The 19,079-nt window shown below is 37.5% G+C and overlaps 2 protein-coding genes across 2 annotated transcripts; both read left to right on the plus strand.

The window, feature by feature from the left end:
• The first annotated feature begins 4 nt into the window (after positions 1-4).
• Positions 5-12,787, plus strand: LOC110042421 (integrator complex subunit 7-like). Its single transcript, XM_020747789.2, has 25 exons — positions 5-152; positions 697-826; positions 1,353-1,553; positions 2,081-2,164; positions 2,318-2,364; positions 2,937-3,019; positions 3,740-3,856; positions 3,997-4,119; positions 4,401-4,515; positions 4,692-4,793; positions 5,095-5,189; positions 5,302-5,398; positions 5,781-5,932; positions 6,016-6,183; positions 7,653-7,700; positions 7,824-7,979; positions 8,207-8,401; positions 8,780-8,883; positions 9,420-9,485; positions 9,604-9,700; positions 9,799-9,840; positions 10,874-10,972; positions 11,530-11,638; positions 11,819-11,901; positions 12,488-12,787. The coding sequence occupies exons 1-25, from the start codon at positions 20-22 to the stop codon at positions 12,713-12,715; spliced, it is 2,874 nt and encodes a 957-aa protein (XP_020603448.2). The 5' UTR covers positions 5-19; the 3' UTR covers positions 12,716-12,787.
• Positions 12,788-14,452: 1,665 nt separating this feature from the next.
• On the plus strand, positions 14,453-17,393 carry LOC149110004 (uncharacterized). Its single transcript, XM_089291993.1, has 2 exons — positions 14,453-14,621; positions 15,022-17,393. The coding sequence occupies exon 2, from the start codon at positions 15,604-15,606 to the stop codon at positions 16,189-16,191; it is 588 nt and encodes a 195-aa protein (XP_089148119.1). The 5' UTR covers positions 14,453-14,621; positions 15,022-15,603; the 3' UTR covers positions 16,192-17,393.
• The last annotated feature ends 1,686 nt before the right edge of the window (positions 17,394-19,079 follow it).

Raw genomic sequence — 19,079 nt, forward strand, 5'->3', positions numbered from 1 at the left:
GGATTTTGCATTGCCAGTGATGGCTTATGGGATATGTGATTCCAAAATGGCGGCCTCGTTGAGTTTTGGAGCGTTAAATTTTAGCGACAAAACTTCCAGTAATTCCGATAGCTGGCAAGATGCAAGCACTGCGTTGGCAGAGCTTGACAAAGGTAGACTACTGAAATTTATTTTTTTTTATTTGTGGTGTTCTTTGATTTGTCTTCTGCCTCTAAAGGCAAATCACCGGGTCCTCCCTCTTAACATATAGTGGGTTCTCTGAACAGTGTCTGAACGTCCCCAAGCTTTTCACTTTTACCTGTCTAGGCTAGTGAAATATAAGCTTATGCAATGCAGTTTTACTATTTCAGATTCTGGCTAAAATCAGATCAGAAAATCTCAATTAGGTGATTTAAAACTATTTGCCTTTAGCAACTTTCAGACACATGCAGATGCTTTGATTTCAAACACTGTGAACGAAGCTCTTTACGAAAGTTTCATAAGGTTGATGAATGCTCTGTGGATCCCTTAAAATTTTGCATTTTCAGTCTTTCTCCTGCATTTCAATGTTCCTAAAAAAATTTCACCTTCCTTGAAGTAAATCATCATTTTTCGTCGTTCTCCAAAACCCCTGAAGCCACTCTTTCTTACCTCGAATAAGAATGATTGCCGAGTTTGGTGACAATGATAATGGTGATGATGCTATTTGTACTTCAGGTCTACGGTCTAGTAAGACAGGAGAACAGTGTGAGGCAATAGTCAGGTTTCCAGGCTTGTTTGAGAAATATCCTTTCCCAATTTTAATCAACACTGCTTTGCTTAAGCTGGCTGATGTTTTTCGAGTTGGGTAATTATCATGTTTTGGTTTTAATGTTAATCAAATATCTTTGTGTAATATTTCGTTGTTTGAACCCTGGAACTCCTTTTTGACATAGTTAGTTTTTATTTTGTGCTCAGCACTGCATGCACCCATGTATTTATTTATTTATTTAGTTATTTAGTTATTTTTATAATACTTACAAACCATCCCAACCAGGATTTTGCAAGTTGTGAATGTATATGTAGACAGCTGAAAACAATTCCATACTATTATTATGATGACATTGTTATTAATGTTTCATTTAATTATTATAATGACTTGGTTATTATTGTTTCATTTTAAGTGTTTTTTTTTTTTTAATCTTTTGACATTTTCCTATGTTTTCATTATTTAAATTTAAGAAGCTATTTTATCTAAATGTTTTCATATTTAACCTGGATGCAAAAGTTGGAAGTATGAAACATTTGAAAAAAAGTGATGTTCAATCGAGTAAACGACTTAAGACTGAAGACTGTTTAAAAGACTGAAGCAACTTCTGTTCTTTTGTTTTCAGAAGTAACTTTCTTCGGCTTTGCATTCTTAAGGTCACCCAACAAAGTGAAAAACATTTGGATAAGATTTTGAATGTGGATGAATTTTTGAAGCGCATTTACTCTGTGATGTACTCAAATGATCCAGTGGCAAGAGCAATCACTGTCAGAGTTTTTGGAAGCATTGCCTGCATTGTCTCAGAGAGAAAGAATGTTCACCACAGGTAAACTATAAAGTACTGCTGAAATCTTGCCATCTGAAACTCTTAAAGGAAAACAAAAATAGTTTGAGATGGCAGAGGCTTGAGATAAGTGATCGTTATGTCTGAAAAAGCAGTGATGTCCAAAGGAAAATGATCTAAGTTTAAGATGGTGGAAAATTTGAGATAACTGAGTCCGAGAAAGCAAAAGTTCAACTCATTGTTACAGATAAGAGAGGGTCTCAGGTCAAAAACCCAACAAGGGCAGCCTACCTGTATTATAATGAAGAACTTCTGCATATTTGGTAAGGTCCATATCTATTGGCCCATTTCAGTTCCAGCTTGTAAAACTTACCTAGAACTGCGTGAATTATGGTACAATAAAATGATATAATCGTAACATTTAAGGATGAAAGTGATGATATTTTTGTCAGCTACCTTTTTATTGAGTTTCAGAATGAAGCTACTTTACTTTCCCATCAGGAGTAAATGATTTTCATGTTTGTATTATAATTTCTAAATTTTTTGATTCACTTTCCTTATTGCTGTAGCATTAGAAGCAGTCTGGAGTCACATGATCAGGTGGAAGTAGAGGCAGCTATCTTCGCAACCGACAAGCTGTGTGCACAATCAAGGTAAATTCCCAAGACTACAGTACTGGCCAGGCAGAGCACGTTGTTTATTTAGTTCAACTTTTTTATCTAAGCAGTCATGACAATGTGGGGTGTTGTTCAGGCCCTGGTCTCATTGGTTTGTTTTAATCGTTCAACTTTTGTTGTTATTGACAGAGAATTTGCCTCTGGCCTTTACAATAAGATAGTACAACTAATTGAAGGTAAGCACAGACTGATTGTGTTTTTCCATGTGCAGAAGGTGTCTTAATTTAGTGTACGGATTGGTCAGTACTATCAGTGTTGCTATGTTTCCACTTAGCAATAATAATCCTAATATTTTTATAATTATAATTGTAACTTATAAAATTATGGACAATCAAAACTTTTTTGAGGCAACGTGGCCAAGTGGTTAGTGTGCTGGACTTGATATGCGGAGGTCGTGGGTTCAAGTCCTGCTCTGACCAGTAAGCTGGAGTTGTTTCTTAATAGACCAAAGTTCAACTCCCTGGTCATGCCTGTAAATAGCCAACTGGTCTGCCTCCTGCCAGTTGGGATTTTTACTCCTATTATGCTTATTTGAAATATTTCTTCTTTCCAGTTTAAGTGGCATGCCTGAGTAATGGCTATTTGTAGCTAAGAGCATCAACCACTATAAACATTCAACAACAGAATATCAAGAAGCCATAAATAGAAACCATATTTGGTTTTTGATTTTTTTTCTGGATTTAAAATCTCATGTTTAAAAGACACACTACATGTAATGCTAATTTGTCTAATGTTGATTTGGTTTCAGGACTGAGTACTCCTGTAGAGATGAAACTTAAACTGATTCCCATTTTCAGACATATGCATTATGACCTACAGCTGACAGCAAAGGTTGAATCATAATTCTACATTCAAGGATATCATTAATATCTGTTATCATTTGATACTTTTTTATTCCTTTTCATTGGCCGAAAGCCCACCATGTGACCTGCAAATAACTGCCTAAAAATAATGGACTTCTCATGTGTGGTACCATCTAAGTGTGTTTTGTAATAAATAATATTCTGGTCATGCATAATTGTAACCACGCTCTGGTATGAAAAATGCTTCTCTGAGTTGTCAGAGGATGATTTGAATGTGGAAACAAACATGGTGATCAAATGATAAAGCAATTATAAAGCTCTATTATCGCAAAATATCATGATTTTTCACTGTCTTGCAGATCAATTATTTGCCTCCCCTTTGGATTCAGCTGATGATTGATCTGCTTGCCACTTAGACAAGTCACAATATTTTGCTCAACCTTGTCTGATAATTATTGTTAATTATTTTCAATTTTCTACTTCAGTATTAATTTTGTATTCGGAAAAGTTCTATTTTTGTAATTTAAGTTTCATTGTAAACCTTAGCCTGGTGATGCTTACATAAAAGTGCAAGCTTTCTCTTCCCATGTTTGCAATAAACTAGTACATGTATGTAAACATGTGCACCATTTTAAAGTACTTGTCAAGTATTTCATTGTTGTGAAAATTGAGCCATGCATTGGCTGATTTCAAATTCAACTCTGTATGTTTGTTTTAAACATTTTGTTACATTTGTTTTACTCTTCAGGTCCATGAATTATGTTCATCATTACTTGCCTCTCATCCAGCCTGTCATTTTGTTGTCGTCACTCTTCACACCTTGTCCTGCCTTGCGGTATCCACAGTGATTGACATTCCCAAACAGGTTAAACTAGTTAATTACTATAAAATAATTTCTGACACTTTGAATTAACATAATTCTATAAGATGGTTGAGAATCAATCATCTGATATTGCACAAGTAAATAAGATTACATTGCAACTGATCCATTAAATTTCCTTGCAGGCTGACCTGTTGCTTAAGTACTTGATGCAGGATCCCAGGAAAGTTGTCAAAAACCACGCTCTTGCTGACTTAAAAATACTGGCTAAGGGCGCACCACACATGTGGAGATTACAGCATATCGAGGTACTCATGTTTGATTTGTATTTAAATGACTGTTTCTTTGAGCTGAGTTGCTAAGTTTTAGGTCCAACACAATTTCTACTAGTACTTGGCCAATTTTGGTCACTGTTATGTAGTATACTTTGTAAAGATCCTAAAATCACCAATCAGTTATTGTCTTGATCTGCCGCAAATAAATTCTGTAACATACAACGTTCTTAGTTTTTGTACTTATTTTTGTGAGTTAATCAGTCCTTATTTTATGGCAAGATTGTATGTTCTGTCATTGTCTTTTCCATCGGCAGGCTCTCTGTGACTTTATACTCAGTAGCTGTTATGATAACCTTACTTTTGCTGCCTTGCGAACTATGGTAACATTATCAAGATCTGTAGCAGCTGACCTGATACATTGTGACAAAGGTAAATTAAATCCAGTTAGTACATTAAATTAAATTTTGTTACATTTCCATTAAAGTTATGTTTTATTTTTGTTACAAATATAATATATGTACTTAAATAGATGAGTCCTCTTCATTTATAGCTCTGAATGTATAACAGAAACATATTTTTGTGTCTTTTCACTTTTGACTTTTCAGTGCTTGAAGTTTGTCAGAAGGAAACTAACTCTTGTAATTCAGCTGTAGCTGCTTTAACGTCAGAACTGCTTGTCAGTGTTGCTGTGGCAGGGATAAAGTCTGGTTTGTTTTACACAATATTTGATGTAAATTTTGTGTTTTAAGCAGTTACTTTTAAAAAATCATTTCAAATGAGTTGTTTTTGGTGTAATGCTACTTACTGATTGTGGCTCCAGAATTTTAAAATTTTCACATTCCTGTTGAAACCATGGTTCATTGCATGTCCTGTATAATATTTGTCAGTAACAGATTAACAATTATGCATTGGAGAGCTTATAATATCCAGTGAATTTACAATATTTAGCAAGGATAGGCTATAAGTTCCAGTGATGTTAATGCGTCATTTCTACCCTCAACGTACCAGGTAAAGAGGACATTGCCCTTTGTGAACAAGCAGCTGTGGCAGTGGAGAGTTGTGCTATTGTCTGTTGTGTCGGTGGACAACTTCAGCCCTTAAAGGTGTTTACAGCCTGATCATCAGATAATAAACATTTGATCAATAAATAATAACATTTCTAAAGACATTCTACAATTTTAAGAAGTTTTGTATTTGAATTTTGTTGTTGCTTAGGTGTGTTTGCTGTCAATGAATAGTTTAGTGGATAGTTATTCTCAGGCAGCTTCGTCCCTTGTGGAGAGTTTGTCTAGCATGCTTCCTACTTCCTCTGGTAAGTGACTAGAACATTGCCTTTGGAACAGTTTCTGAAGTTTTAAGTCTTTCCTCCTGCCTATTTTTAGTTGATGAGGTTGTGGTTGTAAGCATCTGTATGTGAGACACTTTGCATTGTGTTAATAGTTAAACGCCACATAAAACAAGAGTTACGATTGAGAACCTTTGGCCACCAGTGGAAAAAAATGCTTTATAAAAATGCTAGTACCCTGTCCAGTAAGAGACAATCTAAGTCAGAATCATTTTTATGGCACAGAAACTTGAATTTAGCACAATCTGCTGGAAGAACATCTTTCTATCTTCTCTGACAGTAATGTACCAGATCATTACCAGTAATGGAAAACTTTCATTCTTGTTGCGGCAATTTTATTCTTTTCTAGGTGCTGTAGCACTTGCATTGTGTCGCACAATGGTCACCATGGCAACGCAGATCCCCTCTGTACTTACACCTTTGAGAGGTGAAATTGTTTCACACTTTGCCAAAGTTGTGGTCAGTGCAGATGATGACAGCCAGGAATCGAAAGATTTAGTGGTATGTGTTGTAAAAGGCATGTATCCTTTTAACAGTTCATTCTACAATGTACATGATTTGAGTTTTACTTCCTCTTACCACAGGTTGGCATGGCAACTTTAATTTTCCAGTCTTATCGGGGAATTTCTCCAGATGAGGATCAGAGTTTAATTGCAAAATTAGATGATTTGCTGTTGGAACATTTGGGCAAATTAACAACACCATCAAGATATTGGACCATGTTCAGGGTTGGCAAACAAGCCACCAGACAGGTATTGAGTCTTTAGTCTTGCTTCAATAACAAAATATTGAAGATCATTCACAGTAATTGCTGTTGAAGAGTTTTGACTTAAGCTGACCAGTAAGGTCCGTAGACTACTCATAGGACCTCTGACGCGGCAGGTATATTTTGCAGGTTGCAGGTTGCAGGTTGAAATTTAATTATCACTGGGAAACCGCTGGCACTAATATTAATTAATAACCTCTCTACTCGTCAGGGGTTCTTACATAAAGTAGTTCACGTCTTTCACATAGTGAAAACACGATAGATCCACTATAAATACTTATCGATTGACATGCTGAAACCAGTGAAATCTCTTCAAAGCAATCTGGATGGCCACTTCACAGATGTTTCCATCAATTCCAGATTTGGCTCGGGTCTTCCCTCAACAACAGAAGATTGCCATCACAAATGAAGCAAATAAATAAAGAAATGAAATAATATAAGATTTTAACCAATGGAATATACTAGCACAAGCTCAGTGTGCTTTCATTTTGGTACTCACAGGGAAGAAACCAAATTCAGCAGATATTTCAGATAATATTTCAGATGTTTCTTCAAAAACAATAATTCATTGCAGGCTTAAAATCATAGGAATATACTCTCCTCCCATCGCTTTGGCCCGTTTGGCACTTAGGTGGATGCCACGTTGTAAACAGCGTCGTGTAACAGTCACGGTAAGTTGACCACCTGTACGTTTCGTTTAAGTGCCAGCGGTTTTCCAGTTATGATTAAATTTCAACCGGCAACCTGCAAAATATACCTGCCGCCTCTGACCAGCTCAAACTAGAGTCGGCCATGTTTGTTATGTTCATGTCGTTCGTACGTTGGAATACCCTTCCCATTCACATTTTATAAGTTCTTGTAAGTCAATTCACAACATGTTTATAGCTAGCTATGTGGATATTATGCACATTATGTTTTGTTCACTGTATTTAGTATGTAGGAGTCAGGAGTTTCTCATTATTTCCATTTATTGTAATGTCATGGGACTCCTTCATCGCTGTTATTAAATAAACCAGTTGGCATTGAGTCTTTCTCTTCAGCTGTCATCAGAACTGTGGATAGGTAGAGCACCCTGAGAAAATTTGGTTCAGGGGGGTACCAGCAATGGACTAGTAACCCATCCAGGGGGGAATTGTAATTCAGTGCAATTTCTTCTAACAGACCCCTACAATGTGTGCAGGATGTTTTCCCCCAATCACACATCAATCCATGTACCTAACTGATTTTGAAACCTCTCTCCAACGACCACCAGATCTCTGTAAAATGGCCAGGTGATTTTCTGAGTAGCTGTGGAAAAGAGGGTTGATTATACTCCTAGCTGCTTCATGCTCAGCTAAAAAAACCAGCATTAAATTAACAACAGAATTCTAACCCCAGGATTTTTAGGTCTGCCTCACCTATCAGCCTACTTTTAGTCTGAAATTAATTTTACACTTTTTCTCCATCCTTTCCCAGGGTTTCCATAGCCTTGCAGCCAAGATATTTGGAAACTTGTCATCCAAGGTATGAAATGTTTGCATAAACTGTGTTGCCAGAATGTGTCCACTTCACTGGAGGATTTTCTGTGACGTAGGAGCTTTTGATATTTACAGCTTCTTATGATCATTAATTTTAAAAATGTTTCAGGTAGCATCTGAACATTTTTACTTCTGGTTGATTGCCTTGAAGTTCTTCTGTGAAGCAGAGAGTTTGCTGAATGTTTCTTGTGATAGTCAGCTAGCACTGGATAAACAGATATCTGATGCTTGTGCCAGGTACCACAAGGGCATCACTACACTCAAGGTAAAAAAAGTCTGCATATGAGCCAGGTGGCCCATCAGGAAAGCACTTAGCTCATCCTTAGTACAATAGAGGCAGGTTTATTATTATAAAACTTCAGTTGCAAATGAAGGGGATTGCAAGAAGAGTTCTATTGGTGTCATTGGTCACAATGGAACGTGAGTTAAAATAAGTTTGTGACAATCAGGTAAGGTGGGGTAAATGGAAAATTGTATTTAATTTCTTTTCAGGCTTCTGTGTCGTCCAACCGTCAGCTCTCATTCCAATGTTCCTACGCAAGCTTGAGAGCTGAAATGTTCCAGGCTCACAGTCTTCTCCTTGCATCATGTGCCACCATGAAATCCTGTCCTCCACCTGCCATCGCAACAGCTGTTGCCATGGCTACTGGTCAAGACGTTCAGCGACTGAGTCACTTTGCCTCTCAAGTAAGTCTTGCCAGGAAAATGAGATGGGCATTAGTAAGTTAACCATAACTTGTTTCAGTTCAGACAACACTAAGCCATTGTAACTTTAGAGTAACACAAGTAAAAACTTTGGAGTGGAGTGATGGTTACTATATTTTAAAATTTAATAATTTTCAGTAATTTTTTTCTAAGCTCTTGGAAGGAGACAAATAATTTATATCATCTCCAGCCCTTTAAACATTCAAATTTAAGTTGGGGATGTGAAAGATGTTTTAAATTTGTAAGTGCTACAGGCAATCACAAAAAAATTCTCCTAATAGTTGACAAGATAACATCTTTCTCACAGGTTATCTTTGCTTGCATAACAGTGCTTAGAATATAATATCTTCTTTTGTTCAGATGACAGAATGCAGCAAAATTTTTCGTCATCTTGGTGAAAGTTATGGACAGCTGTACCGCTCATCATTTAACGCTGACCCGGTTAGTCTTCAGAACATCGAAATGTATCCTTACATACTTGTCTTAAGTTGCTTAACTTTTGGCAAAGTTACATACAAAATTCTGTAGATGGGTTTCAGAGCCACCTGTAATATTCCAAAATTTAAAGTGACTCTGAACCCCTATGCACAGAATTTTTTACAACTTTGCCAAAAGTTGCGTCTTATCCAGCTTATCAAAATTAGATAATAAAAAAAGGGTTTCACTGTGCCATGTTTGAATTATAAACACTTAAAGCTAAAATTAAGGGTGTTTTTAGCAGAACACACTATTGCTATGGTAATGTATTGTGTCACAAAAATGATACCAACGTGTTCACCAAAGATTGGGCAGTTTTTTGAAACCATGCTTGTTGCAACTATTGATTAAGAGCAGTTATAATGACCCATCAAAATCTAAGTGCTGGAAAGTGCTATAAACTGTTTTTTAGACACCTTAAGAGGTGGTGCTGAGTTGAGGATTCAAGATACTAGTTTGGTTTCTCCCGATTGTTTTGAATTTTTGAACAACTAACATATAATATCCTTAACACATCATTCAGTCTTCAGCAGAGCTGTTTGCTGATATCACACAGTATTGACGTGTTAATGAAGACTTCCCAGCCAAGGTATGGTAACTTACTGAAATCACGAACATAGTTTGATTTGCTCATTCACATACTTGGATCACCGTGCTTAAAAGGTAAGTTGATGTTTGCTAAAACATGCTTTGTTATTTTCCTTCAGTTCTCTGGGTGAACAAGGAAACACAGTTACCAAGTCTGCAACATTGAGAGAAAGCCTGCTCTCTTTAGCGTGCACAGAAATTTTGGAAACAGTGGAGGTCAGTTTTCTAGTGAAGCTGTTATCCAATTATGCACAGGAATTTTGTGCAGACTGTATTATTTTGGTTTGATTTTGCCTTTTACTTTCTGCTTCCAGAGTCTAGCAAGTCAACTTGAGGCCCTCCCACTCTGCCACTTGGTAAGTTTTTAATTAAATATTGGGTTGTGTTGAGTTTCACTTTAGATTGGCCTGTTCCAGTCTCTCAGTCAGCGAAGATGATTGAAAAAGTGAGCGGTTGATGAGCGGGGTCTGTCCCCACTGACCAAGAGCCTGGAACAGGCTTCTTTATATAGAACAGAACAGCAATGACTTAAACTGGCTAAATGTTTTAAATTAGATCATATCTAAACTTAATATTTCTTCAATATGAAATTCATGTTTGAACGCAAAATGATTCCATTCCCAAGAATATTTAATTAGTGATTTGTTTCTATCCCATCTAGTGTGTGTCGTGTGTTTGGTTAGTTGGAGAGCAGTGAGAAAATGTTCTTTGTGCTACTCCTGAGTATATTATCAATATGTACTTATACAATTTAAAAGAAATAGATTTCTCCTTTGTGATGATTCACCACTACCTTTTTGACCTTCAGCTCCAAGAAGCTTAAGATGGATTCCGCTTAAATTTCGAGCAGCAAGTGCAAAAATTATTTTAAAATCTACTCACAGCTTGGTAACTTTTTGATAAATATTTAAAACATCTCACCTTGATTAATTTCTCTAAGTGACCCCATGATTAAATTCTCAAGCATTCTCGAAAAAGTTAATGTGAAACCTTGTAAGAATGCTTAATGCGTTTGTTATTGTGTTTTCAACTAACATAAAACGTCCGTTTTAATTGAAATATGGATAACTTCAAGTTCAATTTTCTCTCGTGCGGTCAGCTTGAGAGCTTAAGTTTTGATAAGTTCTTCTTACTTTTATTCAAAACATTACCATTCTATGAGGGTTTTTTGGTAACTTTATTTTTGCCATTATTACTTGACTGTTTGCGGAAATCATCTTAAATTCTCCACTCTGATCGCAGTTCATTTTTAAATTTTCATTCTGAGAATTTAGTGGTCCATCAAGACAATATCCTCTTGTTGATGATTTTCTTTAGTCTTGTCACCTGTATTGATTTGTAAGGAGAAATCAGATATTAATCTCTTTGATGATGTATTGTTTCTTTCAGCAAACTGAGTGTCTTATTCGAGCCTCTATGACTCTTCTCAAGGTGCCGTTCGTTTTCCCGAAGTACTTTTTCTGTAGTCAGCAAGCCACATTTATTAAGGTTGGTAAGGGTAGTTTTTGTTCTTTATGGAATAATATTATTAGCTGTAATGAGTATAGTTCTCATTTATACATGTTCGTATTTTGAACGAGTTCTTAGTTCCTCGACGAAACGTTTTAAAATGAATAATTGATTGATTTATTGATTGATTGAAAAGTGTAACAGTACAAGATGTTTTTCCCAGGAAATTTAACTTCTGGACAAGATGAAGGCTGGGTTTTATGCTGCTAACTTCAGTTTTGAATGGGCTAAAAGTGAAGATTTTTGTAGTGGTGATTTTTAAAGTCACTGAAAAGTTCAACAAGCAAAGCGAGAAAGAACGTAGACTTTTTACCATTCTCAAAGAAAATAATGTCTTAAAACAAAACAAGCAAACATGCAGTCAGGAACAGCGCTGGAAAGCTCGTGCAAGCTACATGAAGGTTGTTTTGGTTCTGCAAGTTGATTGGCTATTTGAAAACCATCTTGGCTATGATTGGTTAAAGCATGATTACAGACTTTTTCTAAACCTAATTAAAAGCTCAGATCTCAGCATATACTTTTGTTTTTTCTGCTAGCTTGCTTTATCTCCCTCGGCCCGGTCTCCTTCAGAACCCATATCAGTCACACTGGAGACTCAGTTTGTTCTGAAGGTGGAAGGAGTGATTGATCATGGCCAGCAGCCAGGTTTGAGTTTTCTTTACGAAAAATAACGTCTTTTAGTGCTATTTTTATGGTGTAAAAAGCATTATGGATGACTGCAGGGGATAGTTCTGACAGTAACTGTACCTTTTTGATGTGATGGTTTAGATCTCTGGTGGTGCTTGGAGGTGGGAAAAAAATTGATTGTTATTTTGTTGTTTTCAGGGCTTTATCGTGATGTACAATCTCTTTGTCTGTCAGTTACTTGGCGTGCTGAGGACAAGAAGCAACAGGTCTTGGATGGCAAGGTTCGTGGGTACACTTTCTGATGTCGAACGTCAGTTATTTTTTGCTTGCCCCCCGCATCGAGAAGGGTGTTAATGCAGGGGCAAGAATGTTTTACCTTTCTTGTTCGTTTTAAAATTTCAAATACCCTGGTTCCCAAGGTTGACTGCTCTGTCGGCTTTTTCACTTCACTCTTCAGTAGCAGAAGGACGAAAGAAATCGTCTGGGGCCAGTGTAATTTTTCAAAATATAGTTTCTTGTTGCCAAATTTATTCTTTAGGTTGAAATCCCAGACAGCCTAGTAAGTAAAAACCCACACCTTCCTTCTCTTGTTAGGGTTTTTCCCCTCCTCGAATGACGTCTGACATACTGATACTAAGGCCTGGCTCCACGGACATCTATGCATCTTCTGTGATTGGTTGTTGCTAGGTTACGAATTTTGGTGCACAAGTGATGACCAGTCAGAGAACGGGTCTAGACAGATATCTGCAGAGCTGTGTCATTGGTATAAACTTTTGAGTCGTATCTCTCAAACAAGAAATAAAAATTGAAGTCAGACGACAACTTTACCCAGGCCACAACTGACTTGAGATTCTCTTTCTGTTCCAGTCCTCTCGCGACAGTGTCACCAGTTTAGAACAGACGGTGGTTCCGCATCATGATTACTTTAGTGCCCAGTTCCTGCTCTCTTTCAACTTGCCAACTGTTTATCACGTGACGGTATCCTCTAGCGTGATTGACAGTTCTGGAATACAATGGAACACAGGACCCCAGAGTTCTTTGCAGGTCAAGACTTCAGATACGGCAGCAAGAAAGCAGAGGACTTCTAGATCATAGCAATCACCTGACTAAGATGAAATGAACTTTTTGTACAGAAAGGATAATAAATGTAGTAAAGTTTTAGCAGTGTGCGGTTCTGCTGTGCTGTTTCTGAAAGATTAATTCTCAAGTGCCTCGGAATCATACTCTCTCTGTCATATCGTTCCTTCCACCCTTCTCTTGTCTTCCATTTAACCCTTTCTGTCTATCATCTCTCCATCTCATAATCCTCCCTTTATTCAATTTCCCTTTTTTTTCATGTCTTCTTCTCTTATTTGTTTTTTCCCACTCAACGTTCGCTCCTTTCTCTTCTTCGATTGCAATTACCTTGGCTGCGCCCATTAACTGTAAAAACGTCGATTAAATAAGAGAACCATTTGCTAGTAACCCTGCCGGCATATGTATGTGCATTAATGCGAACTGAAATGTTTCATGTGCTCCCCGGCACTAATACAAATGGTCTCTCTCAGTTGAGTAATAGCTAAGACATGTACCGAACACTTTGGGCCTAGCCCTTCTTCAGTGGATTACCAAAGTCTCGACATAGCATGATCCATGGAAGAAGAGCTAATTAAATTAGAAACGTTTAGATTTTGTGTGAACGTTTTTGGTACTTTTCGGTTGGAGGTACCTTGTTGCAGCTTAATGTAGCCATTCTACCACAAATGTTTCATTGTTGCCGCTTTCAAAATGCAAGATCGAAACGAATTATTTAGAGGTTTCCCTTTGGTTCAATACGTTAATACGTTCTGCTTTGTGAGTCGTATTCTGTTACTGGTTCATAACTTTACAGTAAAAATATCGCGTAGCCAATAATAAACAGCGTTGTCAAGACCAATTTTAAAACGGCTCCCTCTATAAATAACCTCCTTTCCAAAAATAAACATCTCTGACGCATTTATTTTGTGGTCAATTAACCCGCACACCCACCTACACCCAGCCCACCATTGACTTAATGCAGCAATTTTCAATATTCCAAGACGCAAAATTGCTTTTAAGGAGTTTTGATCCTCTTTTGATAGACCGGAAAAAAAAGCCCATCAAAAGAGCCTTTTCGAACAAGACAAAAAACAAAAATAAAGCAATCTTTGAGTAATATTTATTATTTAAACTAAATAGTGGTCCAGGGTCGGGGATGACAGTTCAATGTCAGATACTTCATTAGCATGATCACGTGTGACACATTTGAGCCACTCTTTGACGTGACTCAAAATCATTATTCGAGAATTAACTTGACTAAGGAGGATTGTGCGGAGTGCTTTTGCTGAAGTGCTTTGTTAAAGCTGTCTTTGACCAGTATAACAGCATTATTTTTTATTCCGAGTTATCGGAAACAAGCCTACATATATTTCTGAATTGCCTCACTACAAACTAATGAGGTTGTAAAGTGAATCTATTTACATGTAAAATGAATTGGTTGACTACCTTACCATGTACCGATCTTAGACGCTAAAAGAATAACGCGATCTTCGGAATTTACCATCACAGAAGCTTCATCAAAATTATCTGTGAAGTTTTAAATACACTAAGCTTACTTATAAAGTGTCAGCTCCGTGCGATTGTCGAATACATGTGCTCGCATTGTGTCATTTTATCCTTTGCTTATATTCAAACACCTGCCTTATTAGCAGGTGTTATGTTTGTTTTTTATTGATAGGCTGACATGATATTTTCTGACAAGCACGTATGCATCATTTTAATTTCTTAGTTTTTAAGAGTAGATTAATAAACACTACAAACCAGTTTAATTTAGTTATACCGAGTGAACTGCGTAGTTCGTACTTCTTTTAACGTTGTTTGCGTAACCGTTTGCAAAACGCCGGTCGGATGTCCTGCCTTGTCTGGAAAGGCAGTTTTGTATTTTGCATTTGAGGTGTTCATTTGTTCATTCGATAACAACAACAACAACAACATCTTAAACACGGTGGGTTTTAAAGCTAATATAGCTTATGGGGCCGTTTAAAAAAATGTTAATAGGATAGTAAAAAATTGAAAAAATGCAAAAAAGATATGATACGATTATTTTGCAAATGAGGTTGTCCTTCGGTTCTTTTTCTCAAACTGAAATGTTTACTTTTAAAACCGACTGGAAGCGTTGCGTGATCAATCAGTTTCTACGATGACGTCAAAGAGATGTCCGCCAAATGTTATTATTCTCAGTCACGATCCGTTTTGCTGATCAGAAAGCTAAAAATTATTTATTTTCTTTCCTAACACTGGATGATTTCTCCTCACAATCGTACACTGGCTATTTTGCAAGAGAAATCGATAGTATTTTTTACGGCTTTGCTCATATCTTTTCTGTATTTTTTTCCTATTTTCAGGGTCTTTCCCGGAGGAGTAAACACGCACGTAAATTTGATTGGTAAATGAGTTGTCAGTCATCCGTAATCATGGTAACAAGGTGCGGATAAACGTCATTTAGCCAGGAGTTTCAAGGAAGTTCTCGAAAACTGGCGGACGTGAAAACTCGACTCTCTCGTCTTGTGGATAAATTTCATTATTGCTCTTGGTTATTTCGACGAATTTACACCGGTAGATCTCTTTGAATTTTTTTCCTACAGACCAAGGTGGTCTGAGATCCCCTTTGCCGTTTGCGACGACATCAAGTTTACGAAAGTTTGGGATTCGTGGTGCAATGATTCCGTGACAAGTGGGTACAAGTGGAACATTCTGTCCTGCTCAGCACATTCGATGATTTCGCCACAGTTATACAACTTGTGCTAAATCTGAAGAGCTTTTTGGTGTCTTCAATAATATTTCGGTGTGATTAACTTAACTCAGCACATTCAAGGAAGCTGAGTGATTCGATTAATATTGTCGCTCTCGAGTCTTCACGCATACATTGATTAATCAACTTCCTCTCTGAGACGGTTTAGTTTCTCGAGTTTAGTATTCTCGGCCAAATGTGCCTAACAAAGGCAAGCAGCGTGGAGCAGGAGCAGTTTGTGGAATCTGCAGTGAAGAAACAGCAGAGGAATAAGCGGAAAAGAAAACCCAATATGTTCGTGGCTGCAGTCTTGGAATGTACCGTGCGAAGGATTTGTAGCGAAGTGTATTCAAGTAACTTTTGTGTCTGTACCTCAGTTTCGAAGAGGAGGAAACTTGATTTATGCGAGCAGCCAAGTGAACTAAGAACTATCGGATCATCATCATCATGGGATGATCGGCGAAATATTGCAACTGAAAAACAAGTAAGCATTTCAAAGTCAAGTAGTGAGCGTAACTTCTCGCCGGCCCCGGAAACAACTGCCGTGTCAGAAAACCCGCAGTGTGTTCCCAGCGAGGACTCGCAGCTTGAAGAATTTCTCCACAGCTTGACTACAGAATTGACTGATTTTCCAACGTTTGAGGATGTAGATGAACTTTTAAGAGAAATCGACGGCGATTCGTCGGACTTAGATGTTTGGGAAGACGAAATTGAAGCATTGTTGAGCACGAATGCAAGCGATCATTTCCATCCTGGTCTATTCGAAGTGCTGTTCAGGAGTTAAAAATTATTTTTTTGTGAGGAGGAGGGGGATTGGCTGGACAAACTCTCATCCTTGCCTATTCTTAATAGTAGCATGCTTTCAGTGGGTGAAAAATACTTGTTACTTCCGCTCGGAAATATGTGAAATGTTTCTATGCAAATGTTTCAATGCTGTGACTGTCGTTGTTTCACATTTGATAAGGTCGCTGAATTTTTTTTTTATTGTGAGTCTCGGCCTGTTGTATTTTTTATATATACTTAATGCGGCTTACGGGGCAATTATGAGGAATTTCACCCTGCTAAGGTGGGGGATGGCGGCTGGGGGAGTTGGGTCAGATTTCAGTCTCACTGCCAAAACAGATCCCATTGTTATACCTTTCGACTCAAATACGTTTTCCGATTGGAGGAGAGTGTGTCACGTGTCGTGGGTCAAAATTCACTAACCCCCTAGGGTGAACAAAGCTCACTAACTCCCTAGGGAAACAACAACTTGAACTTTTGGCTCACACGTGATCAGGTCGTACTCTTTGAAACTGCGACAAATTTGTGAGCCAGCTGGCCTCAAGCAAACAATTTCTTTGCAGTTTTTTTTATTTTTGAGTTGGGAGATAAAACAAAACACTTAATTACTGGTCCTGCAGGAAACATTGAGTTTTGTTTCCCCTCGACCTCAATGTTCCCTAACATTGTTGAGGGAATATTGTTGAGGGAATATTGTTGAGGGAACATTGTTGAGGGAACATTGTTGAGGGAACATTGAGGGTCTTGGGGAAACAAAACTCACTGTTTCCCTCGGGGCCAGTCATTAAGTGCTTATTGAACTTGAGTTGGTGATTTCAAAGAGAACGTTTCAGTCCAAACTGAAAATATTCTTCACTTGCCATATGAGTTAGATTTACTAATGACTTAATACTTCGGAGATATGTAGGACCACTCAAAGAGTACCCCCTCTCTTAGGCTGTGATGAATGGAAATAGTTAATGTAACAATATACTTGGATAATTTCGTTTGGAATGTTTTTATTTTATACTATTTACAATACCAGATATGTATTTATTAAGAAAGAGTTTTGAATAGAAGTAAACCTTCAGATTTGTACGTTTTAATAGAGGACCATTTCTTTCTATGAAGTGTGCAGGTAATTATTCATCAAGTATTTATACTACAATCAGATTGCCATAATTTTAAGAAGTTAAAAATAAATTGGAGTCTTAAGTTATTGAATACTGCCATGACTGTTCTTCAATTTTGATGGGAGAAATATCAAAGTAAATAAAATTTTAGCATTAGTCATTCATCTAGACTAGACCCCCTGTCTTCATGGCCAATCAGGCTTTTCCTATCTCCAAGACTAGAATGAGCCTATTGTTTGTTTCAAAGTGCCTCACCAACAAAGGGCCAATCTACACTAGGCAAACTTATGTTTATTTTTCAAAAATATCCGTCATCAAGTGCAGATGGTGATTGTAGTCCTACCAAAGTTTGTCAACCTTAATAAAATTTCAAAAGCACCATCATCCCCTGGGGATGGGAGACACCCATGTAAAAAGTACAGGGGAGCTTGATGGAAATTTTGAAAAGAAACCCCAAGAGGTACCAAGATCCTTTTTTTGTGTATGGCTGGAAATTTTTTTCACCCCTATGAGGTACCAACTCTAAAACAACACATGAACTTACATTGACTTTTTTCAGCTTACTGCGCCTTTCAATAACATGGACTCTAAAAATTCAAAGCTCAACCAACAAATGTGTTTTTTGCTACCGTCAACAAACGTTCGACGGCTCTTCCCAGCTTCTGACTACTGCTGAGTGCGTGGTAATCAAATCAAATTGTTGAGCACAGTTCAGACAACATAGTCAGAAGCTGGGAGGAGCCGTCGAACATTTGATTGATGGTAGCGAAAAACACATTTGTCGGTTAAGCTTTGAATTTTACAGTCCGCATGCTATTGAAAGGTGCAGTAATACCCTTAAAGATACAGTGGAAGCTCCTGCTATGGACCTTTTTAGGCTGAAGGCCATACGAGGTACTTAACCCACCTTTTTAACCCCTAAACAGTACAATGAGCACCCCCGTTTCTTTTATATGGGAGTCCCCTACCCCCCGGGCATCATCCTGCCTGCAAGCCATTTCTCTCAAGCATCAAAACCAGCAGACCTGGCAATCCAACCAAGGATGTTTTGCCATGACCAGGTGTAAAATGATCAACATTTTGTGATCAACTACATTCTGCTGTTATGTTACATTCAGGTTGTAAAATTCTTATATTATCTATGTCATCTGGGCTGGGTTGTTCAAAAGCTGGTTAACGTTAACCCAGAAGTAAAAGTCAACCGAAGTATTAATTTTCCTTGTATGAAAAAGTTTTTCACTGCTTATCTTCTGGTCTCTTTTGTGTAGTTTGAGATTATTCCAACTTAAACCCAGAGTCAAACAATATAAACAGAAAACCTCACTGAAAAATTACAAAAATGAAATCAAAATTCTTGCTATTCTTGGGTCAGAGCTTAATCAGGCTTTGAACAACCCGACCCTGGAACCCTAAACAATCAACCCAAACAAAAAAGTGGTAAGGCTATAGCACTAGCAGCCCCTCCTCTGCTGTGCTGGGAGTATGAAGAACTGGTAAACTGTTCACGGAAAACTGTTCACGGAACCTGGGAGCAATGAAAGGTGGTTGAAGGGATATTGCAACATTTTTTTTTTTTACAGGTGCTTAGGTTTTCCATGACCCATACAAACCCTGCTGTATTTTTGGAAATTACACCCCACAAGCCCCAACTGTACGCGTAAAAAATAGATGTACCAGAAATTGGTCAGAAAGGAGAAAATATAAATTAAATTATACGACTTCTAAAAGTTTTCCCCACATCACTCTAACTTGTGCTGCATAAACAGGGTTTGCCAAA

This window comes from Orbicella faveolata, unplaced genomic scaffold (assembly GCF_042242905.1).
Source record: "Orbicella faveolata isolate gen_17 unplaced genomic scaffold, um_ofav_v1 contig_24, whole genome shotgun sequence".
In the NCBI taxonomy this organism is placed as follows: Eukaryota; Metazoa; Cnidaria; class Anthozoa; order Scleractinia; family Merulinidae; genus Orbicella; species Orbicella faveolata.